Raw genomic sequence first — 26,215 nt, 5'->3', positions numbered from 1 at the left:
CATTTTTTCACCGCTCTGTTGATATACGTTGATGACATTATGTTGGTTGGCAATAATCTTCAGGAAATTCAGCATGTTAAAACTCATCTTCATAACTCCTTTAGTATCAAAGACCTTGGTATTCTTCGCTATTTCTTGGGATTTGAGATAAGTCATTCACCTTCTGGTATTGTTCTCAATCAACGGAAATATTGTTTAGATCTTCTTTCTGATAATGGTTTATTGGCTTGCAAACCCGCCTTTTCTCCCATGGAACCATCTTGTCCTCTCTCTGAAAGTGAAGGTTCATTACTTTTGAATCCAAGTGAATATAGAAGATTGATTGGGCATTTGTTATACCTTACTCACACTAGGCCTGATATTAGTTTTGCGGTTCATAACTCAGTCAACTGATTCCAAATCCATGAGAACCTGATATGATAGGAACTTTTCGTGTATTACGCTATTTGAAAGGATGTCCTGGTATTGGTCTATTATTTTCCAGTAATAATCAAATTGTTATCAAAGCTTTTTCTGATTCAGATTGGGGAACTTGCATTGATTCTAGGAGGTCTATCAATGGTTATTGTGTGTTTATGGGAAACTCTTTAATTTCATGGAAGTCTAAAAAGTAGTCTACAGTGTCCAGATCTTCTTCAGAGACAAAATATTGTAATTGCTCTATCAGTATCAGTTATTTTTATTTTTTATCTTTTATCTTTTTATGTACTATATAAATATACACTAGTGCAAAATGAAGAAAAGAGCGCTCTTTATTTAGTGCAGCTTTGCGCTTAAACGCATTCGTAAAAAACGCGGCGGCATTTTTTAAATTAATTTGATTTACAAATGCGGCTGCTTTGATTTACAAAAAACGCGGTGGCATTTTTTAAATTAATTTGATTTACAAATGCGGCTGTGTGTATAGCCGCATTTGTAAATCAAAGCGCTTGATTTACATATGCAGTTTTTACGTTTAGCCGCATTTGTAAATGCTTTTTACCCTAAATTTTTTTACGCGCCTCGCCACTTTCGTAGTTTCTTTCTGTTTTTGCCTTTCGTTTGCGGTGTTCATCCTTTTTGTTTGCTCTCATTTGCGCTGTTCATCTCTTTCGTAGTCTTCATTATAAGTTTGTAAGTTTTTGATTCGCTTTCTTCCTTTCAATCTTCACAATGTTTGTTTTTTAATGGCTTTCGTTTCCTTGCATTGTTGGTCGAAGGTACGTACTGTTCCATTGGCTCTCCGTCGCTGCTCCACCACCACTTCTGTTGCTTCTACTGCTGTCGCTGCCGCCGCTGTTGCTCTTTCTCCCCTACCACTCTTCACCACCAACTTTGGTTCACACACAAGGTTGGTGTGTGCTGTTTTAAATTTTTTAATTTTTTTTTTGCATTTTTTTGATTCTTTTTTTATGTATTATAATTTGTATATTTTAAATTTTATATTATTTAGTATTTATTATATTTTGAGTTTGTATGTTTTTTATGTGTTATAATTTGATTTTTCAAAAATTATATTATTTAGTATTAGCACTTATTATATTTTGAATTTGTTCTTTTTTATGTATTATGTAATTTATATTATTTAGTAGTTAGTTGTTACTTTATATGTTATATTTGTCAATAATACGTTCTGGTATTGAGTCCGAGGGTGTTCGACGTAACGCGACTAATAGTGGTCATGATGGAGCAAAGATCAGGTGTCCATGCGTTAATTGTTTGAATGGAACGATACTGGATGTTAATATAATGAGGGAGCACCTGCTATGTGATGGGTTTCTTCGATCTTATACAACTTGGACATGGCATGGTGAATTATTAAATTTACCACGTGTTTCCGTAACTGAAGAATACGTGGGGTCCACCATGGTTGAAGTAGTACACGATGATGTAGATGATGATCGATTGGAAGACATGATTCGTGATGTAGGAGCTGAGTCTTTTGCAAAAGCACATGGATATGGAAGTATGTCAAGCGATGCAGAGACTCCATTGTATCCTGGATCAACTAACTTCACACGGTTGTTGGCGGTGTTAAGATTGATGAATTTGAAGGAAATAAATGGATGGACTGATAAAAGCTTCACGGAATTGCTTCAGTTGTTGAAGGATATGCTTCTAGAGGGAAATACTCTACCTAATCGTAATTATGAGGCCAAAAAGATTCTTTGTCCAATGGGTATGGAGTATAAAAAGATACATGCATGTCCTAATGATTGTATATTATACCAGAAAGATTTTGAATTGTTGAAAAGTTGTCTGAGGTGCATGTTATAAGTTGAAACAAAAAGATGATGATACTATTGAAGATATAGAAAAGCATGGACCCCCAATGAAGGTTATGTGGTATCTTCCCATCATTCCAAGGATGAAGCATTTGTTTGCAAACCCAAACGATGCTAAGAATCTTAGATGGCATGTAGATGAGAGGAAATGTGATGGCCTGTACCGACATCCAGTTGATTCTATTCAGTGGAAGAAATAATGAGTTTCTAGAGTTTGGTAAAGAATCAAAAAATATCCGACTTGGTTTAACTACAGACGGAATGAATCTGTTTGGTAATGAGTACAAATCACAGTTCATAGCCTGTTTTACTAGTTATTTACAACTTACCTCCTGGATTGTGCATGAAGAGAAAATACATGATGTTGTCTATGATGATATCCGGTCTGAAACTACCAGGGAATGTCCAATATTATTGAAGATTTGAAGTTAATGTGGGACCAGGGTGTTGAAGTATTTGACAGATTTGCTAATGAAACTTTCAAGCTTCATGCCATGTTATTGTGCACCATCAATGACTTTCCAGGATATGGTAACTTATCAAGTTATAGTTTTAAGGGTCATAAAGCATGTCCAATATGCGAAGAAGACACTACTTCTCAACAATTGAAATATGGAAGGAAAATAGTATATCTTCGGCATCGAAGATTTCTTAGAAGTCATCATCCTTACTAGAGGTTGAAAAAAGCCTTTAATGGACACCAAGAGGCTAGTGGTTCACCAACTCCATTAACCGATGTTGAGGTTTACGAAAAGGTAAATAACATAGACCATACCTTCGGTAAGTAAAAAAAAAAGTCATTTGTGACAAACATTTGGAAGAAGAAATCATTCTTCTTTTATCTTCTGTACTGGTCGAGGTTAGAAGTCAGACATTATATAGATGTAATGCATGTTGGGAAGAATGTGTATGATAGCTTAATTGGTACACTTCTTAACATTAACGAGAAGACGAAGGATGGTCTAAATGCTCGTTTAGATTTGATTGAGATGAACATACACGGGAGTTGGCACCCATAGAAATGGGTAAGCGTACATATTTGCCCCCAGCTTGTTACACAATGTCAAAAGATGAAAAAAATTAGTTTTGGTCAATGTCTAAAGGGTGTGAAAGTGCCACAAGGACATTCCTCAAATGTGAAGAGCCTAGTGTCAATGCAAGATTTGAAGTTAATTGGGTTGAAGTCTCATGATTGCCACATCTTGATGCAATAGTTGTTGTCGATAGCTATCCATGGGATCTTACCAAAAAATGTTAGACATACCTTAACCCGTTTGTCTCATTCTTCTCTTCCATCTGTTGTAAACTCATTGATTCATCAAAACTAGATGAACTTCAAAATGAAATTGTTGTTATCTTGTGTGAATTGGAGATGTTTTTTCCTCCATCTTTTTTTGACATTATGGTTCATCTAGTGGTGCATCTGGTAAGAGAGGTTAGATTGTGTGGACTAGTGTACTTAAGATGGATGTATCCTGTTGAGCAGTATATGAAAATTTTGAAAGGTTATGTGAAAAATCATTATCATCCAGAGGCTTCAATGATTGAAAGATACATAGCTGAAGAAAGTATTGAATTTTGTTTAGAGTACATGACAAAAGCAAATCCAATAGGTCTTCCAGCTAATTCATGGCACCACAGGCGTTCTACAAGTAAATGTTTACGTGGTGTGAATATTGTAAGCAAATCTCGATCAGAAGTCTTACAAGCACATTTGTATGAATAACATAGATGAAGTTATACCTTACATAGAAGCTCATAAAGCCATTGTGAAGGCAAATAACCTAAGACAAGCAGAGAAATGGGTCTTGATGGAACATAATAGAACTTTCATGCCTTGGTTTAAAGATGAGGTGTTCAAGGATTCAACTGCATCAGGGACCTTGACCTGGTTGGCTGCTGGATAGAAGTTTGATGTCATCTCATGTACAGCGTACAAAGTGAATAATTGTATATTTTACACGAAGTCCATGGATGAAAATAGTACAATTCAAAATTTTGGTGTTACTCTTGAAGCCGAGTCAATGCAGTTTTCGACTTCGAAAGATACAAATCCAGTACTTGGATCAATGGCATACTATGGGTTTATAGAAGAGATATGGGAGGTTGACTACACTAAGTTTTCCGTTCCAGTTTTCAAGTGTAAATGGGTTGACAATAAAAGTGGGGTTAAAATTGATGAATCAGGATTCACACTAGTGGACTTTCGAAAGATAAGGTATCGAGATGAGCCCTTTATAATGGTTCAACAAGCATCTCAAGTTTTCTACTTGAAAGATCCTACGTCAGAACATTGGTATGTCGTTTTTCACAAGAAAAAACAAGGGGAGGCCATAGATGATATTGAAAATGGTAACCCCCGTTCATTCACACCAATGATAATTAATAAAGATGATGATGTACTTGATGATGTACATGCAACTCGTAAAGACCACAGTGAAGGAATTTACATATGAACATTCAACCCACATGCAACCCGTAAATAAGCATTTAGAATTTTATGTATTATTTTTATATGATTTTAATTCGATGCAGATTAGCTAATGTTTGTTACCTAATTTTTTTAACAGAGACATGGATGACGATCAGACCCCACTCAGACCCCGATCCAGAAGAGGCAGCAGAGGACCTACTAGATTGAAGCGTCTCGCATTGAGACGTGCTGCTGGTGAGAAGACACGTGTTGACATTGACGTCAACACTGGAGTGGCTTTTAGTCCTAAAGCAGATGAGTTTATGAGCTATCTTGGAGTTGTTTCTCGTGAGAGGCTCTCCATTTTGATTAATTCATGGGATGAGGTGTCAGAGGTTGACCGGAACATGATCTGGGAGGATGTTCTGGTAAGCTTTACAGTTTGATATAATGCTTTTTAATATTCATTGATTAATTTTAATTTGGTGATGTTATTTTCTAGGCAAACTTTAAAATTCCTGATGTGGAACCGCTTCGATCAAAGATTATATCCAATATCGGACTTAAATTTCGTACCTTTAAGCCAAGACTGACTTCGAGATATGTTTTTAGCGACCTTAAAGACGAAAATTCATGTTTAAAGTACAAACATATTGATGAAGAGACATGGCGTCTTTTTAAAGAAAGCCATCAAAATGAGGCTTAGATGGTAAGTGAAGTAACTTAACTTTTTTTATTTATATAAAATTAATAAGTTTATCTACTTCACTTTGTTTATTTCAATTATGACAGGATCGTCGGAAGAAAGCTCAAGAGATAGCTTTGAAGAATGTTACCCCGCACGTAATGTCTCGTTAGGGGTATCGAAAACTTGAGCAGGCACTGATGGTGGAAAAGGAGCAATCTAAACAGGGGACGTCGTCTGAGAATGTGGAAACAGGGGCCACTTCTCCTCCATCACTACCTTTTCGCCATGTAAAATGGAAGAGGGCCCGAATTAAAAAGTCGGGTGAAGTTCTGAGTAATCCGGGGTTATCATCGAAAAAATTGTAAGATGTTTTTATTATTTTCATTTATTTTAAAGCATTACTGATATGATTTTTGTCTCTTGTAGGATTCCTTGGAATCCGACGGTAAATTTGTTGATGAAGTTCGTCACGATATCCTGGTTGAAGCAATTGGACGACTTGAGCACTATGGTTGTGTTCGTGCAGCTGGACAAGGGGTTGGAATTAAACTATATTTTGGAGTTTCAGAACGACAGTTATCCTCCTCCTCCAAAGAGGGCGAAACTCAAATGAAGACTAATATACGTGAAGAATTAATGGAGGAGATGAGAAAGGAGACTGATTTGATGCGGTTAGAGATGAGAAAGGAGAATGATTGAATGTGACAAGAGTTTCTATCGCAACAACTTTGTGCTGAGCCGATTCAACCCCTTGTTAGTCCCACTCCCAAGAGCACAAAGGGGAGTTGTGCGGCTCCTACAACATCAGGGGATGATATCATTGGGCAGACGAGGGAATGTGAGCTACTGGTAGCGGACGACAAACTTCCTCGGGTGGTGGCCCTTGGAAAAGTCTATGAAGAGTCCACCACCTTACATAACGTTCCTCTCTCCCCTGATGTGGCAAAGGTAACAGTTGAAAAAGTACGAGTACCTGATGCTCGTGTTCCACTACCTTCAGATGAGGTAACCACTGTGGCCGATGCATTTCAGACATTCGTTGCCTGGCCTAGAGACCTCATTCGATTTATGCCCCAATTTCATTTAATAATTTCATTTCATTATATTAATTTTTATATATATTTATATATTACATATAATTTAATACAAATTTTCTTTATCTTGTAGAAACCTTTTCAGAAACCAAGTCCGGAGAAGAAGCGTGAGGTTCCAGTTGACGATCCTATAGCTTCCTTAGGTCTCATTGCTAGTCATATTGGTAATGAACCTTTTGCACTTTCGTGGGATGATACGTTTTTGCAAATAAACATTGAACTGCCACTGATGATGTACAACACAGATTTATTAGAATTTGTATCTGGGAATCAGAAGCTCAATATAAATATAATTCAATTTTTTATGATGTAAGTATCTTTACCTATTATTCAATTTACTTTATGTTAAATTATTATTGATTATGCGTTAACTAATAACTTTTAGGTTTTTGCATGGAGTTGTCTCACTGAGGGGAAGGAAAATGTGTATGGATTCTTAGATCCTGCATATAATAATCCCGTTGGACCAAGGTAATATGAGACTCAAGCATACATCACTAACACCTTGGAAAAAGAGGGAAAACAAATTTATTTATGCCCTTATATTAATGAGTAAGTTTAATTATATGTCATCAATTATTACTATTTCATGTTTTAAATATTTACTAACTCTTTTCATGGATGATATAGGCATCATTGGCAGTTACTTGTCTTATGAATGGTTCATAAGACTGTTGTGTCGTTTTGTTCCCTACACAAGAAGATACCCACAAAATTTAAGGATATCATTGATACGTAAGTACACTATAAACCTAACTTTGTATGTTACTAATTAACCATCTACTAACGAGGTTTTTTGTATTAACCAGTTCATGGCGTGGATATAACATCCTAAAAGATCGATCCAGTTCAAATAATTTGAACTGGATAAGAATAAAGGTTTGTAATTTTTTTCTTTCTCTTATCATTGTTTATCAATATACTAACTTTTACTTTTTATTGAATTATAGTGTAATAAACAACCAGAAAGCTATGAGTGTGGCTATTACATTATGCAATGGATGATTACCATTATAAGATTAGGTGTTAAAACTGGTTGGAAAGAGGTAACATGATATGTTAAATCATTTTTATAATTCTTGAACATATATGTATCTAAAAACTAATTTATGTCAACTATATTTTGCAATGCAGTTATTCACGGAAGAAATACCAATGAATTTGGAAGTCATGTCATATGTGAGACATTCTTGGTCCACATATTTCATAAATTTTTATAACTCTACGATAGATGATCAATAGTGTAGGTTTTATATGTAATTTGATTACTTGTTTGTAATGTACATTTTGATTCTCTGAATTTATCTCTATATTTATGTATTTGTCTGGCTGGGTACATTTTGATCAATATGCAGGTTAATTTATATGGTTTAGGGACAAAACAAATTGCACTAAAAAAAACACTATTTACAAGTGCGGTTATTTACCAAAGCCGCATTTGTAAATCACAATTACGAATGCGGCTATGGTAATAGCCGCATTTGTAAACCCTAAACCCTCACCCCTCATTCAGAAGAATATACAAATGCGGCTATTTGAAATAACCGCACTTATAAATAGTTGTTCCCGCCGGTTGACCAGGGTAGTCTTTGTGCGTGGCTTGTCCTCGCGAGCTAGGGCACCTTCGTTCTGCTCCGTCTGTGAGTACCTGAAAAGAAGTGGACAAAGGGGCGCCCTCGCGGCCGTTTGCACTCCGACGATCAAGTCAGCTAGCGAGAAACATCAAAGGGACACACCTCCGTATCGGAACACCGTGAATGGATGCTCTGAAGGTGGTCAAATAACTGGATAATTAATGCTTTCTTCCCTAATTGCCTGTGCGTACAGTGGGTGCGCGAGCAAAACAACTAGGGTTTGTGTGTGTGAAACTGAAACTTCCCCCTTTTCTCAAACGTCTAAAGCCCCTTTTAAACGTATAAAGCATTTAAGGCGTCTTAAAGCGCATTTAAAGCGTATAAAAACGTTCAACGCGTTTAAAACGTTTAAAGCATTTAAAGCATTTAAAGTGCTTTAAAGCGTTCGAAACGTAAACTAAATCAATGCGTACCTTAGCGAATTTTCAGGAAAACATTGATGTTCGAGTGATTATCGCCACGTGTTCTTCTGACTTGATCGTTATTCTCTGTGGAGAGCCTTACAGCGTCGTAACCCAACTTAGGGATAATCCATCGTGTAAGTCCTTCTTTCTCGAAGTGCATCTGGTGCAAAGGAGGTGACTTTCTGGGTGCCAACTCATGCGCCCCAACCTCTAGTCACTCGCCCTGGGAGCGTATCTACCTTTCTCTCGTACCATGCACGTGGTTCTCCCCTGGGCGTGGCCCTCTCATGGGTCGTATCTGTCCCAGGGTCTCCCAGCGGTGGCGTGGGTACTTCACGAGTCAGGTTACCCCCTACTGGTACTAGAACTATGGCCTTGAAGTCACCTTTCTCTTCTCTTTATTACTGTCCTGAGGTAAGGCCTCTCGCGGTGTCGCCCCCTCCATGGTCTTTCCTACCCATGGGTATCGGGGGGTGGCACCGTCGATGCCTTAACCTGGCGACACCTCATCTTGGCAACGCCTCATCTTGGTGACACCTACTCCTAGCGACGCCTTAAGCGGTCAACCTGTTGACTTTCTTCCCTTGGGTCCCCCTTGAGGGGTCCAACCACATGTTGACTTTGACTTTGACTTTGGTCAACGCCCGGGAACGGGACAGTACAATAGTATTTACAAATACGGCTATATAACCGCATTTGTAAATGTAAAATAACTGCACATAATTAGAATTTTTGCGCCAGTGTAACACTCAATAATGTAATTGTGTAACAATTTTTAAGTGTGTATAAACTTAATAAAATATATCATTTTTTTCCCTTTTCTCTTCTTTCTCTATATGACATATACGAAACTAATATTCAATGAAGGTATAATTTAATCTCCAAATGCTTTATAATTGGTGAAATAAGATGTATTAAGTTGTCTAAAATATAGATGAATGATTCTAACCTCTTCTAATGCAGCATTACCAGCCCTTTCACCAATGCCATTAATTGTTACTTCTAGTTGCCTTGCCCCAGCACGTGCAGCCTGAAAGTATTTAAAACTGAGTAAAATTGATTATGACGTGTGTTAATGATTACATTAATTGAGTGGTAGGTATATAAAGACCTCTATTGTGTTTGCAGTGGCATGTCCAAGATCATTATGACAGTGAACAGCAATAATAGCCTTTTCAATTCCAGGAGTATTGGCTTTTATATCAGCAATCAGTTTTCCAAACTCGAATGGCATTGTTATGCCCACAGTGTCTCCTATGCCCAAAGTTGTTGCCCCAGCTTCGATAACATCTCCAAAAAATTGATAAAGGAACTCTCTATCTGATCTGCTCCAACAGAAGTAGTTGTCAAAAGCGGTTATTTTGCAGAAAGTTAATTGAGTGTGAAAATATTTGTTTTTCTATAATTGGATGGTGCAACAATGCCAATACAAAATCGACTACTAGTGTAAATAGAAAAACATACTTTTCATATGTAGATCCAATATCAACACACATCTATCTTCCTACAAGGATCACCACTCGCCCCTAAGCTCTATGCTGAAAGTGGTTTAACAATCTTTGCATTGCAATTGGGAGCAAAGAACAAGCCCATGTATGGTGCAGGAAGAAGCATGCAATATATGCTAGATTCTGGAACAAGATTGCCTGTAGTAATACATGTAATCTTACAACTAGATTGAAGGCGTGTGTAACTTTGATCGAAAAAGAAATAAAATGGAACTACGTTCTTTTTCTCACATTTTCCGGAGCATGGCAAAAGTGACATGTAGAGAATCTTTCAAAGGTGGGGTAAGACTAAACAAGTGGAATCAGAGATTCGGGTTCGTGAAATGTGATTGAATTGGAGAGAAAGTTAGCCAACATATGGATCGGGGACACTAAACTAAATGTTAATCAACCAAGGTACCGTGGATGTGAAGATGAACATCGAAAACATAGTGGGAGAAAAAAAAAGGGGGCAGAAGGGGAGGCAACAGGTTATCGGGATATAAGACTAAGCAGGAATGAGTCCTCAGGAGCCAAAGATGGTGTGGAAGAAGTGAGTTCAGGGTCATTCGGCTGCACAGGTGTTGAAGACAAATACCTCGTTGGAAAATAAGTCTCATAGCAATGATACATGGGAGTTTAACGTAAAAGTGGAATGTTTAGAGTATGCGAGATTGATGATAAGGTTAGTTGCTGATGAAGCAAGCCTAAAGAAAACAATGAAATATCAATGGGAATTATTTCCAAGTCTCCATCAAGGAAGAAATTATGTCAACGAAATTGTCATGGTGTAAACGTCATATTAGACGATCAAATGGGCGCATTATTGAATCGTCTAACTAGGGAAGCAATTGAGGGTTACTCATTCCAGAAGTGAAACTAAAATAATTAATCAAATCAAAGAAATGGAGGACAGGGACAGAAAAGCATATGAAAGTAGGGTGCAAAGGTCTTTATATGGTAATAAATAAATATCTTATGCTTAAACATTAAGAGGTTGGGGGTGAGACATAATTGGGTTATTTGAGGGAAATTATTAGGAAGGAATACATATGTAGGGTGTGTTTACAGGAAAACCAAGACTCAGGTTATCATTAAACACAAGATACACAAAATCTGGAGGGATGGCGCAGTACATTGGATAAATGGAAGTGAACAAAATTGTGCAGGGGTATTCTTACTACTTGGAAAGAAAGTGAATTTATGGTTATAATTAAGAAGGGGTTCATCTTAGTGAAAGGAAAATGGGGGAGGAATGGTATATATTATGGTAAACATAGTTCACACATACTCTGTAGGAGGGCTAAGTGATAAATCTACAATTTGGAAGGAAATCATACAAACAAGGGAGGAAAGGGCTACACATGGTGAAGGAAGTAGTGGTAGTAGGGAAATTACAGAGTTTAATAGCTTTATTGAGAGGATGGAGGTTCTAGAATATACCTATGTTTGATAGGAAGTTTACATGGTTTAGAGCAAATGACAAAAAAATAAAAATAAAAGCATATACTTGATAGGATATTGGTATCAGAGTTTTTAGATAGAACGGTTTCAAACCATTGTGAGTTAGTTCTCAAATAAATAAAAAAGTTGAATTTGGGACCTATACCATTTAAAACCATTTAAGACAAGTGGGAAACATACAAGTTATAGGGAACTGGGATGGTTGAGTAGAATGAAAAACTAAAAAGGATGAAATACAATCGTAAAAACTAGAATAGGTCCTTTGGATATTACAAACATGAAAAATGAAATAATATGACAGACAAGTTGTTTGGATGGGATAGATGAGGCAGAAGGAATATAAGATAGCAAAAGAAAATAATGAATATAATTAATGGCTGAACTTAGGAAGAGTGATATAACATATGAGAAAATGATTAAGCATAAATCTATGTTAAAGAGGAGGAGGTTAGAGAGTACTTCCAAAATAGATTCAGTGATACAAACTTCTTTAACGTTAAATTAGAGAATGTACAGTTTACATCCCTATCAGAACATGATAATCTAATCTTGGTACAACCTTTCGCAAAGGAGGAAATTAGGGGGCAGTGTGAGACTGTCAGGACACTAAAAATACTTATAAATAGTTATAATTATTACTTTTATTATAAAATTAAGAATTATTGTTATTATTATTATTGTTAATTTATTTTTTCTATTGTTAATTTTGTTATTATAAAAATAATAGCATTGTTAATATTAATTTTATCATAATAATTATTATATTTAATATAGAACTAATTTTTTAAATAATAAATTTTAAGAAAGTTAATATTTAATGTGTAAACAATACTAAGAAATATAGGTCAAAAGAATAAAAATTAAATGAATATCATCGTAGCTTACTAGTAAAATGTCAGAATTTTAATGATTTTTAACTTGATGTATTCATAATTAGATTTTTTTTTTTCAATCTGGTGCAATCTCACTTTGAATCTTTGGAAATGGACAGATTCTTTTAAGTTCATAATTAGATAAATCGTATTTAATTTCATAAAAATAGTGAATGCTAATATTGTAACAGAAATTTTTTTTCCATTATTTAGAATTAAAGACTTTATTAAATCATTTATTCAAGTTGCAGTTTCCCTTACTAAACCATCAATGGAAAATGTGTTTTCCAGAATTTTTTTAAACTTTAGGAAAAAAATTTCGAAATATATGTTAAATATCATGTGTTTAAGAACTTCCAAAAAAATATTATGAGTTTCAAAACCTCTGTAAAATATCATGACTTTCAAAATTTTCATAAAATGACTTGCCATTTGAAATAACCTTCAAACCCATTTTCCACCATTTTTAACGATCCTCCTGACTTCTCTCTTCCACCATAGACACACTGCTCTCTGACACAGACTCAATGGATGCCGATGACAGTCCTAACAAGGCATCAGAATTCAACCACACTTATGTTTATTATCTCTAACAAGAAGACACACTAAATAAGGCATTATCTTCTTCTTAAACAACTCGTGTTTATCACTACTTTATATATTTTAAATAATTGCATTATTTGTCAGATGTGAGTTTCAAAACCATGTGTGTTCTTGGCTAAAGATTGCAAGAAGATATTGCAAAGAGAAATTGACTTTATTACTTCTCACGTTCATAGTGAATTAATTATTAGATGCATTTTAAAATAAAGGCCTTAATTTAAAATATTTCAAAATTATGAGAATTAAATACTAACCATTATAACTAAAACTAAAAATTGCACATAAAATATACGTACATCAAAAGCTAAAACAAAATAAGTCAGGTTTTTTGGAAGTATGAGCTCGTAACAAAAAAAAATAGGAATTATAAGTCATAAGAAATATGCAAATACTGTTGAAATACTAATTATCCAAGATTAGTTGTTGAAATACTTATTATCCAAGATTAGTTGTTGAAAAACTTATTATCCAAGATTAATTGTTGAAATACTTATTATCCAAGGTTATTTCGCTAAGTTTTTAATTTTTTTGAAATTTTAGAAAACTTATTTGTAGTGTAAAGTTACACTTTCAAAATTTTAGAAAATTTAGTTATAAAATAAATTAAAACTATATAGTTTTTAATTATTTATTTATAAATAGATTTAATTATATTTATTTATTGAAGTTTGAAAAATCTAGAATGTTTTACTGAGGTTCTAGAGTAAATCTTTGGAATTTAACGAAGGTTTAAAAAACCTCTATTATTTTGTTGAGATTTTAGAATAAATCTTTGAAACTTAACAAAAGTTAAAAGACTTTCGTTCATTTGTTGAAGTTATAAAATAAACCTTTTGGAACTTAACGAAGTTTAAAAAAAACCTATATTATTTTGCTGAGGTTTTAAAATAAACATTTGGAACTTAACGAAAGTTAAAAAACCTCAATTATTTTGCTGATGTTTTAGAATAAACCTTTGGAACTTAACGAATGTTAAAAATCTCTATTATTTTGTTGAGGTTTTAAAATAAACATTTGGAATTTAACGAAGGTTAAAACAACCTCCGTTATTTTGCTGAGTTTTTAAAATAAACATTTAAAATTTAATGAAAGTTATAAAACCTACATTATTTTACTGAGATTTTAAAATAATCTTTGAAACTTAAAAATCCACGAATAGTTAAATCAATTCCTAAGGTTATATTAACATCTGCTAAATAACTTCCATTTCTTTTAATAATGATACAGAAATTTTCTAAATTTCATAAAAAATATCATATACATCATATACCAGTTTAGTGTAAACGGAGACAAAATGGTATGCGTAAAATGCGAATTTAATTAAAAAAATTAAAAGTTTCAAATAAAATTTTATAAAAACAAACTTATATAGAAATCGTATATTAAATTTAAGATTTTAATTCGTATATGCATTGTATATATTTTAGAAATTAATTTCTTATATTTAATTTTCTTTTATAATATAGTTAATGAATGCAGGGAATTATATATATATATATATATATATATAAAAGTTTCTTTTAATATATTTAAATTATTTTAAATTCTTAATAAAATTCATTATGTAATAATTTTATAATATAAATAATATAATTAAACTATTTAAAAAAAATGATCAAACTAAATTTGATAAAACTCTAAATTTAAGACGATAAAAATAAATGGAAAACTTTAATCAAAAGGTTAAAGCTCATAATGTTAACCGATATTTTCAGTAACTTTTGGAAACTTTAACTCGAAATTTTAACCGAAAATCTTAAACTAAAAATTACATATCCAAACTGATGAACAGATAAATCTTAAAACCATAATACTTAAAGCTAAAACCTATAATTATTTAACTAACGAAGGAAAGTAATACTCCAGAGTTTAAAAAATGTTATGAAAAATGGTTTAATATTTAGAAATTTCTTATTTGTATTTATTTTGAGTAATTTGTTATAATTATATGCGTATAAATTACTAAACTTAGTTTCAATTAACATATTAAAAATTTTGTGAATTAAATTCAAGAAATTGTCTTATAGAAAGTAAAAAAAATAGTACAAGAGTATATCTTCTACTATTATCGATATTGTGGTTTTCATTCCTATCGTAAGAGCATTTGTTTGGTTTATTTAGAAGTCGTTCATCCATTTTATTAGAAGTATATTAATGCTAGACACATGAGGGAGTCAGCTTCATCTGATGTATTTATTGTTACTAGCTAACTTGAATAATATGTCAAACTTTAGTTGGGGGTCAAGTTTATTGACATGTTTGTATCATGTATTGGGATACAATAGCCCACTGATGTCCATCGAAGACAACAAAGAAGACCCCATATAAGACAAGATCATAGATAGTTCACTCGTCTTTAGGTTAAAACAATTAAGTTCAAAGGTGTTTTTCAGGTAGGTTGCTCATACCTTTTTGTATAAGGGTTGAATCACCCCTGAAGTGGTTCTTATGTATATATTTTATTGATTGCTCATAAAAAAAAAGGTTAAAACTAGGTTGTCATGTTTGTGTGTCTCACTTAATATCAAACTTTATTTTTTTAATATAACTTTGTTTAAACATTTAATTATTAGTTTTGGTTATCATTCTTAGTTTTTCAGATAAAATTTTTGGTTTACTTCTAGTATCTTGGATTTAGGATTTTACTAATTTAATTTGTTATCCTATCTTGATTTAATTTGGTATTTTTTTTAAATAGTTTATTTAGTTTATTTTATATTATGAAAGTATTATATAATTAATTGTTATTAAGAATTTAAAATAATTTAAATATATTAAACTAAAGTTATATTTAAAGTATTTTATAATTAATATATATATATATATAAACAAAATTTCCTGCTTTTTTTAAATATTGTATAAAAAGAATTTAATTATAGGAAATTAATTTTTAAAAAACCTACATGTACAAATGTGAATTTAAAATGGTGACTTTAACATACGATTTCTATATAAATTTATTTTTATATCAATATTTTCTAACTAAATTTGTATTTTACTTATATGATTTTTTCATATAACATTTTTTCGTTTCAATTTGCTCTAAACTAGTATGTGATGTATATGAGTTATGTGAAATTTAGGAAATTCGTGTATGACATCGAGGATTTATGTGAAATTAAATCATATTGAGTGTACACTATTTATCCAATTTTAGAATTAAAAAAATCTGTCAATTTCCAGAAATTCAAAGTGAAATTGTACCATATTGAAGAAAAAAAAACGCATAAATATATTATTCACAGGCCGCATTTAAGATATATATGTTTTTTAATTCTGAGAATTGTTTGATACTAGAATCGAGGTTTTAAAGTTGTGAGCTTTGAGGAACGTTTGATCTCTTTATTTGTGCAAAATATGTCTGAAAAAATCATAATGTTAAAATAATTAGGATAGATTTTAATATTATATTAAAAAGTAAGTGGAGAAGAAAAAGAGATAGTTAAGAAGCTTGGTTGTGTTATAGAAAGAAGTTTGATGATAAATGCATGTAAGAGGAAAGAGAAGAGAGGAACCTGGCTGCATCCTCAGCACCAAATTGGATGTCACGACAACCCAAACTGCGAGCGAAAGCAACCATGGTGCGAGCTATTTGAAGAACCTCTTCTTTGGTCTTTCGAAGTTTGTACTCCATGTGAATGGGGCTGGTGGCGATGAAGGGCAAAAGTCTCGGCCTCTTCGCCTCCTTCACAGCCTCCCATGCAGTCCTAATGTCCTTCTCATTGCACCTGCACATCGCAACAATCACCGGAACGTACCCATCATCCTCGCACTTCCTCCCAACTTCCTGCGCTATCATCTTCACGCCATTGAAGTCCTCCTGTGATGCACAAGGGAACCCTGCCTCGATCACGTCCACCCCCAGCTTCGCCAGCTGCCGCGCTATCTGCAGCTTCTGCTCGGCCGTCATGGCGGCGCCGGGGGCCTGCTCGCCGTCGCGAAGGGTGGTGTCCAAAATGCGGATGTAGGAAGGGTCCGGAATGTTGCCCAGGATATACTCGGGGCGGGAACGAGAGCGAGAGCCGTTCATTGATGCAATTTGATTCAGAGGAAAGGAACTTTGGACTGAGGAAGAAGATGTTCGTCTTCTCATTTATAGAAAGTAAATTTTTATTTTTTAATAATATTGGTTAAGTAGAAGGAAAAGGATAAAAAAAGGGATGACGTGATAAAATTGAAGTTGCATATTTTGTTACTGTTGTATAATTTCATCCTTTAAGATGTTTAAATACCTTCTAATTAAGAAAAAGGGAAGGCGTGATAAAATTGAACTTGCCTATTTTGTTACTGTTCTATTACTATCATAATCATACAAAATACTTAAGAATGAGGAAAAAGAAAAAGGGAAGACGTGATAAAATTGATGTTGCGTATTTTGTGACTCTTTTATAATTTCTTCCTTTAAGATAGTTATAATACCTTCTACTTTAACCAAATTTTAGGTATTTGCCTTGATCACTATTAATTTTTTTTTAGTGTCTAACTGAATCTATTACAAATGAATATTAATTTTTTTTTATCTCTTTTTTATTTTTATTTTGTATTTATAGGCCTAGGTTTATGAGACCGTTTTTACATGCTGATCCGGTCGGTCATCGGTTTGGGATGATGTCAGCCACTGATGGCCACGTGGGCTGTTCTTAGTGAGACAGGTGGGCCAAGAAAGCTGGTGTGTCTTGAAGAGGGTGATCAGGCGGAGATCGGTGGTCAGGAGGAGATCAGAGATCGGAGAGGTTATGCGTTCTACGGTACCATGCATGAGAATGGTCCAAGGAAGCCAGTCGGTCGATGATCGAATCCCTCTCGGCCCGTAACGTGCACGGGGCAGGACAGAGGTGATCGCCCGTGCGTTAGGTAGTACCTGGTATGCGCGCTTGCCCCAGTCGCACCTGGTACCTACGCAGAGGTTGCACGAGACATCCAACGAAAGAAACACGCTAAGTTACTTCGTGTATGCACAACGTGGGAGCGCAGGAGGTTATATAAAGGCATTCAACGTTGTTACAGAGGTACGTCTTTTATACTGGCAAAGATCTAGTTTTCGCACAGAGAGCAGAGAGAGCATTCGCAGTGTGCACGGTTCTCACAGAGACTCAGAGTAAACGACTCTTTGGTGGTCTTGTTCACTGACTTACGGAAGGCGGAGTTAGACGTAGCGGGGCCTTCAACAGACAAGTCACCGCAAGATCATTTGGCGCCCACCGTGGGGCTCGTGTGAAATTGTGATCCCATCCACTGTGTTGCCAGATTTCGTGTGTTCTTAAGATTCTTTGCTGCAAGAATGAGGAAGAGAAGGCAAACTACACCCGCGCCATCCGTCGAAGAAGGAGCTGTAACAATGGCGCAAGTCTAGGAGATAATGCACGCTGCAAGACGATGTGGCAGCGTCAAGAATGGCGCAAGAAAGGATGCAAGCGGACTTGGCTGCATCGCAGGGCAGGAATGAAGATTTGAACCGGGTTAACGAAGAGCTGCGCCAGTCTTTACAGGCGCAGAAAGAGAGGGTGGCGGAGGAAGGAGTGGCGCCACCACCATCCCCTCCCAGGACTTTCCCCATGCCATTTTCATCTTAAATAATGGGCGCAGTCATACCACCAGGCTTAGTGGGGGTGAAGGCCTCGTTCACAGGGGTAGAGGATCCAGAAGCGCACCTAACGGCTTTCCACACCCAGATGATGCTTTCTGGAGGCTCGGATGCCGTATACTGCAAGCTATTCATGAGTACCCTGAGTGGGATTGCGCTAGAATGGTTCGTAAGCCTGCCAGACGGCCACATCACGTCGTTTCAACAATTCTCAAAGCTGTTCAGGGAGCAGTATATCGTGAACAGGGCACCCCCAGTGGTGTTGTACGATCTCTTCGATGTGCGCCAGAACCAAGGCGAGTCCCTCCGGGATTACCTTAGTCGTTTTGGGGCGCAGGTGGTGAGGCTGCACAACAAGGATGAAGATATGCTGGTGCACGCGTTCAAGAAAGGGGTTCTTGTAGGCCCCTTTAGTGAGTCTTTGATCAGGCACCGCCCCAGCACGTTCGCGGAGATTAGGCGTCGTGCCGTGGCGCACATCACCGCAGAAACAACGGTTTCTGAGAAAAGGGAAAGCGCGATCCCTAACAAGTCACGCACAGGACCAAGCAGGACTCAACGGCCGATGAGGGTGCACGAGGCCAAAGAGGGAAAGAGGGCTCAGGGAAAACCCCGCCCTTACGAGCCTCGAAGGGATCAGAATGGGGGGCGCACGAGGGAGAGTAACGCACCCCCCAGGTTTGATTTTGTGGTGGAGCTGGCGGAACTGATCGCCATTCCAGCCATAGCAGCAAGGCTGCGAACACTGGAGAAGACCGACAGGGTGCTGGGGCGAAAGAAAGACGTATGGTGTGAGTTCCATCAGGCCTATGGCCACCCACTCCGCGCGTGCTTGGCGTTGGGACACCAACTCGCGGAGTTGGTAAAAAACGGTTTCCTGAGTGATTACTTGCGAGAGCCGCAAGGCGATCAGGCATCGGGGGCCCCAGCAGGGGATCCTCAGCACGAGGTACCGGTGCACGGGGAGGTGCACACGATCGCGGGAGGATTCTCTAGGGGAGGATGTACAACCTCTCAGAGAAAGAAGTACGCGCGATCGGTGTTGGCAGTCGACTCGGCGGAGGAGGATCACTCCCCCGACGTCGACATTGTCTTCACCAAAGCTGATCTCCGGGACGTTGTGCCTCACGACAACGACCTGATAATTATCTCCCTTGTCACGGCAGGGAGGAAGGTGCACAGGGTCCTTGTAGACCAGGGAAGCTCGGGAGACGTGATGTTCTGGCCAACATTCAGCAAACTGCAGTTGTCCCCTGATCATCTGAAGCCATACCCGGGGTGTTTGTATGGTTTCGCAGGGGACCAGGTAGAGGTGCGGGGCTATGTGGAGTTGAGGACCACATTCACAGATGGTGCCACAGCCCGCAATGAGAAAATTAAGTACTTGGTGGTCAATGCTCCGTCCGCTTACAACATACTGTTGGGAAGACCGACGCTCAACAGGTTAGGAGCCGTACCATCGACAAGGCACATGAAGGTAAAGATGCCTTCAATGGAGGGGGTAGTGGTTACCATTAAATCGGACCAAAAGGAAGCCCGCCGCTTCTATGAAAACAGTCTCAAGCAGCGGAGAAGCGTGTGCCAATTTACCACAACGCCGCCACCAAGGTCGGACGAGGGAAGAGCGGAGGTCGCGACGTTGGTAAGAGGCACGCACGGCGACGTGGAAATGGAAGAGGCGATGCTTGAGGGCACGGGAAGTGCCCAGGGTGAAGTTGAGGGGGCGAGAGGGATCGCGCCTCGCGAGTCTGGGATAGCGAGGGCGGTCATCGCCAGAGAGAGAAGACCCCACCCGACTGAGAGGTGGGTGGAGGCGGCAATTGGGGGAAGGGGGTTCAAGCTGGGAGGACAGCTCGACGAGGACACGCGACGACAGATCGCCGGGGTAATTGAGAAGAACATGGGCGCATTTGCATGGACGGCCTCGGACATGCTGGGCATTGACCCGGACTTCCTCTGCCATCGCCTCGCAATGGATCCCCAGGTCCAACCGGTGCGCCAAAGGAGGAGGAAGTACAATGAGGAGAAGAGGCAGGTGATCCATGAGGAAACCCACAAACTCTTGGCCACGAGGCATATCAGGGAAATCCAGTACCCAGAGTGGCTGGCCAATGTGGTGCTGGTGAAGAAATCAAACGGCAAATGGAGGATGTGCGTGGATTTCACCGACCTCAACAAAGCATGCCCTAAGGACTCCTATCCCCTGCCTAGCATTGACGCCCTGGTAGATAGTGCGTCAGGATGCCAGCTGATGAGTTTCTTGGACGCCTTTTCGGGTTACAACCAGATCAGGATGCACCCGTCGGACGAGTGCAAGACTGCGTTCATGACCGAGCGGTCCTGCTACTGTTATAAGGTAATGCCGTTCAGTCTGAAGAATGCAGGAGCCACCTATCAGAGGCTGATGGATAGAGTACTCTCGCCGATGCTGGGAAGGAACGTACAGGCGTACGTCGATGACATGGTGGTCACCTCGCGAGGGAAGGAGGAGCATGTTGCTGATCTGGAGGAACTTTTCACAACGATCGCCAAGTACGGGTTGAAGCTCAACCCAGAGAAATGTATCTTTGGTGTGGAAGCGGGGAAGTTTCTAGGTTTCCTCTTAACAAAGCGAGGGATTGAGGTAAATCCCGAGAAATGTGCGGCGAATATGGCAATGAGGAGCCCGGCGTCGGTGAAGGAGGTGCAGCAACTCACCGGTCGGCTGCCGGCTTTGTCGCGATTCATGTCCGCTGGAGGGGAGAAGGGCCATCCTTACTTCCAATGTCTCAAGCGGAACAGCAGGTTCGTTTGGACCGAAGAATGTGAGGAGGCATTCGTTAAGCTTAAAGAATATTTGGCAAGCTCGCCGGTGCTGTGCAAGCCACAGACGGGCGCCCCTCTTCGTTTATACTTTGCTGTAACAGAGAGGGCGGTCAGTTCAGTTCTGGTCTAAGAGCAGGAGCAGGTCCAGAGACTTATCTATTTTGTGAGCAAGGTGCTGTAGGGCCCCGAAGTAAGATATCAGGCTCTGGAGAAAACAGCTTTGGCGGTGGTGCTCTCGGCAAGAAGGTTGCGTCACTACTTTCACAGCTTCACGGTTGTAGTGATGACTGATCTTCCCATCCAAAAGGTGCTGAAAAAGCCGGATGTAGCCGGAAGAATGGTAAAGTGGGCCGTAAAATTATCTGAGTTCGATATCAGATACGAACCCCGAGGACCGATCAAGGGGCAGGTGTTCGCGGATTTCGTCGTTGAGTTGTCATCGGGTGACGCACCGCCAGAGGGCTCGGTCTTCCGATGGGTCTTATCGGTAGACGGATCCTCAAACCAACAGGGGAGTGGCGCGAGGGTCATCTTAGAAGGCCCGAACGGGGTACTGATCGAGCAGTCCCTGCGTTTCGCCTTCAAAGCCAACAACAACCAGGCGGAGTACGAGGCCCTAATCGCCGGAATGCTGCTGGCAAAGGAGATAGGAGCAAGAAGGTTAACGGCCAAAACCGATTCCCTGTTGGTCACTGGGCAGGTAACCGGGGAATTCCAGGCCAAAGACCCGCAGATGGCTGCATACCTTGAGTATGTGCGCACCTTGAAGGTATCCTTTATAGCGTTTGAATTGATCCACGTGCCAAGGGAACAAAATGCCAAAGTCGACTTGCTCGCCAAGCTAGCCAGCTCGGGCAAGGGGGAAGGCAGAGGACCGTCATCCAGGAGACACTGAAGGTTCCTCGTGCGTTCGTTACAGACAACCAAGTGCTGCAGGTGTGCGATTCCTGCGAGCGTGTCGCGATCGGTCATCGGTCTCTCACACAGGAAACCTTGAGAGCACCGAGAGTGAGAGCTCGACCGACGGCATCCAACGAGGTGATGGAGATTGACGCTGCTGGAAGGGCTAACACGTGGATAACGCCATACCAGCGGTATCTGGCAGATGGGGTGCTTCCGCTGGAGCCGGCGGAGGCAAAGAGAATAAAGAAGAGCTCGAGCAAGTTCACCCTCATTGATGGGGACCTCTTCAGATTCGGATTCACCCATCCGGTTTTAGTATGCGTGCACGGAGAGCAGCGCACGAGGCTTATGTCAGAGCTCCACGAGGGAATATGCGGGAGCCACGTCGGCGATCGCGCCCTGGCGGGTAGAATTCTCCGTGCAGGGTACTACTGGCCAACGCTGAGGGAAGATTGTGTAGGCTACGCTCAGCGGTGCAAGCAATGCCAGCAACATGCAGATTGGCACAAGGCGCCCCCCGAAGAACTAAGGTCGATTCACAGCCCTTGGCCTTTCCACACGTGGGGAATCGACATCTTGGGACCTTTCCCCCTGGCGATCAGGCAGATGAAGTTCTTGATTGTCGCCATTGAGTATTTCACGAAGTGGGTGGAGGCAGAGCCGGTCGCACAGATCACCGCTCACAAGGTTCAACAGTTTGTATGGAAAAACGTTGTGTGCCGTTTCGGAGTGCCCAAGCATCTAGTCTCCGACAATGGCACCCATTTTACGAGCCATCAGCTGAGGAACCTATGCGAGGAGGTGGGGATACAACAGGTGTTCGCCTCGGTAGAGCACCCTCAAACGAACGGATAGGTAGAATCGGCCAACCGAGTGCTGCTCAGAGGGCTAAAGAGAAGAATAGAAAAGGCCAAAGGAACGTGGGCGGAAGAAGTTCCCAGGATCGTATGGGCCTATCACACCACTTCGCAATCTAGCACCCATGAGACACCTTTCAGTTTGGTTTATGGGTCAGACACTATGATCCCTGTGGAGATACAAGAAAATTCACCAAGATTTCTGAATTTCGTGGCACATAGGTCCAACGAGGAGAGAAAGGTGAATCTAGACCTTTTGGACGAGATACGAGAAGAAGCCAGGATCAGCGCTGAAGCTATAAAGAGAAGGGTGGAGCGAAGGCACAACTCCAAGGTGAGGCAGAGGCGATTCCAGGAGGGAGATCTGGTGATGAGGAAAGCGCATCAGTACGAGATAGAGAATAAGCTGTCTCCCAAGTGGACCGGCCCGTTCAGAATAGTAGAGGCATTGGAGAACGACGCTTATCGGCTGGAGACCTTGGATGGAGGGGCGATCCCCAGGACGTGGAACGCCACGCACTTAAAACTCTATTTTAGTTAAAATGTGTAGTGAAGCCGCGTTTTCGCGCCAGGGTGAACAATGTGAACAAGTTAAGGGTAAGCCCTTTTTCCCAGAAATAAAAAGAGGTTATCAATATAAAGTTTGCAAAGTTTGGAGTTTAAAATCATCCTTGCCCCAGGCGCGAGTGCAGGTGATCGGTTAGGCCTCCCTCGCCCCAGGCGCGAGTGAAGGCAACCGGTCTAAATCCTCCTCACCCCAGGCGTGAGTGCAGGCAGTTAAGTTCAAAACGCCAGGGGCGCTAGTAAGCCCAAAGAAGAGAAAGGAAGGATTCGAGAAACGCCTTTACCCAAGTGGCATAGCGTCAATATTGGCTCGGTAGGACTCTTAGTCAAATACCTTCTCACCCAAGGAGTGAGAAGATGGTATAACCACCTGAAGCTCTGAGGAACGGTGGCCTTGGGGCAGGTAAGAGAGGTTGTCGAGAAACACTCTTCCTCCCAAAACAAGGCATCATCCCAGACCGATCGGTGTGAAAGTCCTCTATGCACTTAGCGCTGGAGCGACAAAGCAATGAAGAAAGACGTAAGGTAGAACCGCGATGACCGATGAGAAGGTGGTAGCAGTGGTTTAAACCTGATCGATCATCAGTTATCAAGGGTTGCTCGTTGTGATCAAAGTTAGAGATAAAGGAAGTTCAAATACGGTTAAGATTTGGCATCAAGCTCGTGTAGGTTAACAGTTAATCGCACGTAGCAAGAGATAAAGGCAAGAAGGTACACAACCAAACAAGCAATAGCAAAAGAGAAGAGTTTAATAATCTACAGTTTAAGTTTTCACAAGGCAAATGTTTATGGGCAAAATAAAGAAAAGCCACGACAAGGGCAATCAGGGACGGACGACCTTGCCATCCACCACCTCGAATTCAATGGACAGCTGGGAGCGGTCGACCTCGGGGAAAGCGCACTTGAGTTGCTCAAGAGCGAGGTCGAAACCCTCAGCGAAGGTGTCGGCCGCCTCTTCCCATAGTTTGGTCTTCTCGGCCTCGAACCCAGCTTTATCGGTCTCGAGCGCAACCTTCTCGGTGGTCAGGGTGGCAATGATCGACTCGGCTTCTTTGAGCTTCCGGTCGCTCGCGGCGAGGGCCTCTGTCAAGTTTGCATTCTGTTGACGCATGTAGGCGGTTTCAGCCTCGAGTTGGATGGCCTTACCCGTAGTTTCCAGCAGCTGGAAGTCGAGGGCGGCAACGACATCCCCCATCAGCATCTCAGTCTTGATGGTCTCCTGGACTTGTTGGACGCGAGCCATCTTGGATTCCTCCAGCATGTCCTTCAACAAGCCGTTGGTATCTTGCAAAGCCTCATAATCACTTCGCAACGACTCTTGTTGGCTAAGCAGCTCCTTCACCTTACCCTCTAACTTTTCGAGGCGCCGGTGTTGTGTGGAGAATTCCAAGGAGAGCACCATCTGACGGGCCAAATGGAGGTCCACCTCGCTGGAGCTCCACTTGACTAGCTCCTGATTTTGTAGCAGCTGCTTGGTCAGGCGGAGAACCTTGGGGAGTCCCTCGGAGCTCTCACCACCACCCTCAGATGCGGTGGCATAGTCTTGGGGGTGCGGCGATGGCTGGGGACGAGGGGTTCCCTCCGAACGCACGATCCCACTCCCAACTGCTTGAGTCAGAGGGGGTGACTTTGCTGGGGGTGGGGAGGAAAGGGGGGCTGGTGATGGAGGGCGCTCGGGGGAGGCATGGGCTCGAGGAAGCGGGTCGGCATCATCCTCGGGCCCCTCGGTTCCCCTCCTTTTTCTTTGGACCAAAGGGGACCCAGAGCTCTCCTCCTCAATGGCTATGACAGTGGTGGGGGCCTACGCCAACCGTTTCCTTTTCTTGTCACCCCTGGTCTCACGCCCTTCAGCTGGTGCGACCGAGATGGGAGAGGCGCGAATGGGTTTGGCGATCGCCTCCACCTCAGAGGGCTCCTCAGCAGCCCGACGGCTCCTGGCTAGAGCGAGCAGCCTTTGCCGCTTTTCCTTATCAGAAGTCATATCTGCATCAATTCAACATAGCAAAAGGTTAGCATATCAAGGCTTAAGAAAGCAAGCAGTTCAAACATAAAGGTAGTTAGCAAGTATATGCATGAGGGGCATGTGGGGAAAGAAGCGAATCGGAAGCCCTGGGTGGAGGCAGGTAGAAGAGAAAGGAGGGAACAAACCGATGTATCTTTCGAGCTTCTCGACGTCGAACTCGTGCTTGATAATGGTGGAAGAGCCAAACTTGGCGCCCAAGCCAGAGAGAAGGCCGCACAGCTCGAGCTCGTATGGGGCCACGGTTTCCAAGCCTCGGCCCTCCTGGATGTTGTTCTGCACGACAATGACCCCGTGGTCATTTCGGTCGTCACGGCTGGCAGAAAGGTGCACAAGGTTCTAGTCGACCAAGGAAGCTCTGCAGATGTTATGTTTTGGTCGACATTCAACAAGTTGCGGTTGTCTCTCGACCTTTTGAGACCCTACACAGGGTGCTTATATGGGTTTGCTGACAACCAGGTGGAAGTACGAGGCTACTTGGAATTGAGGACAACGTTCACAGATGGAACGGCCTCGCGTACCGAAAGCATTCGGTACTTGGTCGTAAACGCCAATTCTG

General features: G+C 40.4%; 3 protein-coding genes across 3 annotated transcripts in view; 2 read left to right on the top strand and 1 right to left on the bottom strand.

Moving 5' to 3' along the window:
* Positions 1-17,004, bottom strand: part of LOC137813832 (probable 2-isopropylmalate synthase) — a 44,700-nt gene extending 27,696 nt beyond the window's left edge. The window contains exons 1-3 of the mRNA XM_068616273.1: positions 16,439-17,004; positions 9,609-9,822; positions 9,447-9,527 (exon numbers count right to left, since the gene is read on the bottom strand). Of these exons, the coding sequence (XP_068472374.1) occupies positions 9,447-9,527; positions 9,609-9,822; positions 16,439-16,953 (810 nt within the window). The 5' untranslated portion in view covers positions 16,954-17,004. The remainder of the gene's footprint in view (positions 1-9,446; positions 9,528-9,608; positions 9,823-16,438) is intronic.
* A 1,495-nt stretch (positions 17,005-18,499) lies between these two features.
* Positions 18,500-21,442, top strand: LOC137815803 (uncharacterized). The gene has a single exon (XM_068618915.1). The coding sequence runs from the start codon at positions 18,500-18,502 to the stop codon at positions 21,440-21,442; it is 2,943 nt and encodes a 980-aa protein (XP_068475016.1).
* Positions 21,443-21,595: 153 nt separating this feature from the next.
* Positions 21,596-22,207, top strand: LOC137815802 (uncharacterized). Its single transcript, XM_068618914.1, has one exon. The coding sequence runs from the start codon at positions 21,596-21,598 to the stop codon at positions 22,205-22,207; it is 612 nt and encodes a 203-aa protein (XP_068475015.1).
* Positions 22,208-26,215: the final 4,008 nt, after the last annotated feature.

The sequence above is a fragment of the Phaseolus vulgaris genome, chromosome 1 (genome assembly GCF_000499845.2).
Source record: "Phaseolus vulgaris cultivar G19833 chromosome 1, P. vulgaris v2.0, whole genome shotgun sequence".
NCBI classification, from domain to species: domain Eukaryota; kingdom Viridiplantae; phylum Streptophyta; class Magnoliopsida; order Fabales; family Fabaceae; genus Phaseolus; species Phaseolus vulgaris.
This window is presented reverse-complemented; position numbering and strand designations above follow the sequence as displayed.

Coding starts and splice junctions, on each gene's coding strand:
- LOC137815802 (XM_068618914.1), top strand. CDS start 21,596: ATGACTGATCTTCCCATCCAAAAGGTGCTGAAAAAGCCGGATGTAGCC.
- LOC137815803 (XM_068618915.1), top strand. CDS start 18,500: ATGGGCGCAGTCATACCACCAGGCTTAGTGGGGGTGAAGGCCTCGTTC.